Below are 1,543 nucleotides of genomic sequence, written 5' to 3'. Positions count from 1 at the left end.
TCTCCCTGCTTGTGTCTCAGGGTATCACACGGTGCAGGCCATGTACGGCTGTGACCTGCTGGAGGATGGGGGGATCCAGGGGTTTTATCAGGATGCCTACGATGGGAGGGACTTCCTCACCTTGGACAAGGACATGCTGACATTCACCGCGGCGGATGCTGGGGCAGAAATCATCAAGAGGGACAGGGAGGCTGCAGGTGAGCCTGAGAGATGGAAGCACTACCTGGAGAACACCTGCATTGAGGAGCTGCGAAAATTCGTGGAGTATGGGAAGGCCAGGCTGGAGAGGAGAGGTGAGGGCAAGGCGGGCACCCCCGGAGACGGGGATGGGCCCCGGGCTTGACGCTGGGCCAGGGTGACGGAGGGCGCTGCCCGAGCTGGGAGCGGGTCAGGTGCATGTGTGCGGGGTTGGGCGTGAGCTGCCTGACCTGCCTCCCTGCCTCACGCCACCTCCCCAGAGCGCCCCGCTGTGCGAGTGTCAGGGAAGGAGAGCCATGGGCTCCTGACCTTGTCGTGCCGGGCTCATGGCTTCTACCCACGCTCCATCGCCATCAACTGGCTGAGAAAGGGCCACGTCCAAGCCCAGGAGACCAAGTGGGGCAGCACCGTGCCCAACAGCGATGGCACCTACCACGCCTGGGCCAGCATCGAAGCGCTCGCAGCGGAGAAGGACGAGTACCAGTGCCGCGTGGAGCACGCCAGCCTGCCAGAGCCCGGCCTCTTCTCCTGGGGTGAGCGTGGGCACCCGGAGCTCGCGGAGTGCCATCTGGGGGGGCAGCTCCATGCCCCTGCTCATGGCCCCACTCTCTTCCAGAGCCGGAGAGCAACCTGCTGCCCATCGTCATCGGGGTTGTCATCGCTGCGCTCGTCGTCATTGCGGCGATTGCCGGCTTTGTGTTCTGGAAGAGCAGATCGGGTAAAGCACTGGGGCTGGTGCACTGGAGGGAGGAAGGCCGGGCCTCGAGGGGCTGCTGGTGGCCAGGAGGAGAAGGGGGCGTGAGGCGGGGCCCCCGTGGGCAGAGCAGATCCCGGGTGCGAGCTGCTGCTTTGGCTGATGCCTCTTTCTTCCTGCAGGAATGAGGGAGAAGGGGTACAAGCCAGCCACAGGTGAGTGCCAGGGGGCGGCTGCATGCCAGGTGGGGCACAGCAGCGGGGCGGGCTTCGGTCTCTGGTTTCTAGTGGCCGTGGGGCTGGCGTTTCCCGGGCCCCAACTGCCCTTGTTGCCCCTCTCCCAAGCCTGCAGCTTTTCCCCCCTCCACGGGGCCAGTGAAGGGTTCCTGTCCTGCCGCTGGAGGCTGAGGTGCTCGGGCGGTGCCCTTTGCTCCTGGCGGCCGTAAGGCGTCTCCAGGGCTGGGTCCTGGCCGGGGGACTCTGCCGCGGCCCGGCTGTCCCCACAGACAGCGCGGGGCCCATGGTCCCCTTAGCGCAGGGCCGGGACTCACTGCTGCTCCTCTCTTGCAGCCCACGATGGGGGATCCAGCAGCTCCGGAACAGGTAAGGGCTTGTGCTGGGAGGGGAGCAGGGGGCCCTGGCCTGGTGCCCT

General features: G+C 66.4%; 1 protein-coding gene across 1 annotated transcript in view; it reads left to right on the top strand.

Annotated features, from left to right (window-relative positions):
• The window catches only part of LOC112961783 (class I histocompatibility antigen, F10 alpha chain-like), a 24,060-nt gene that overhangs the window by 21,387 nt on the left and 1,130 nt on the right, over nucleotides 1-1,543 (top strand). Inside the window, exons 3-7 of the mRNA XM_026057318.1 lie at nucleotides 6-293; nucleotides 459-731; nucleotides 815-916; nucleotides 1,075-1,107; nucleotides 1,462-1,494. Coding sequence (XP_025913103.1) covers nucleotides 6-293; nucleotides 459-731; nucleotides 815-916; nucleotides 1,075-1,107; nucleotides 1,462-1,494 — 729 coding nt within the window. The remainder of the gene's footprint in view (nucleotides 1-5; nucleotides 294-458; nucleotides 732-814; nucleotides 917-1,074; nucleotides 1,108-1,461; nucleotides 1,495-1,543) is intronic.

Source organism: Apteryx rowi, unplaced genomic scaffold (assembly GCF_003343035.1).
Source record: "Apteryx rowi isolate R43461 unplaced genomic scaffold, aptRow1 scaffold_1380, whole genome shotgun sequence".
Classification (NCBI taxonomy): domain Eukaryota; kingdom Metazoa; phylum Chordata; class Aves; order Apterygiformes; family Apterygidae; genus Apteryx; species Apteryx rowi.
This window is presented reverse-complemented; position numbering and strand designations above follow the sequence as displayed.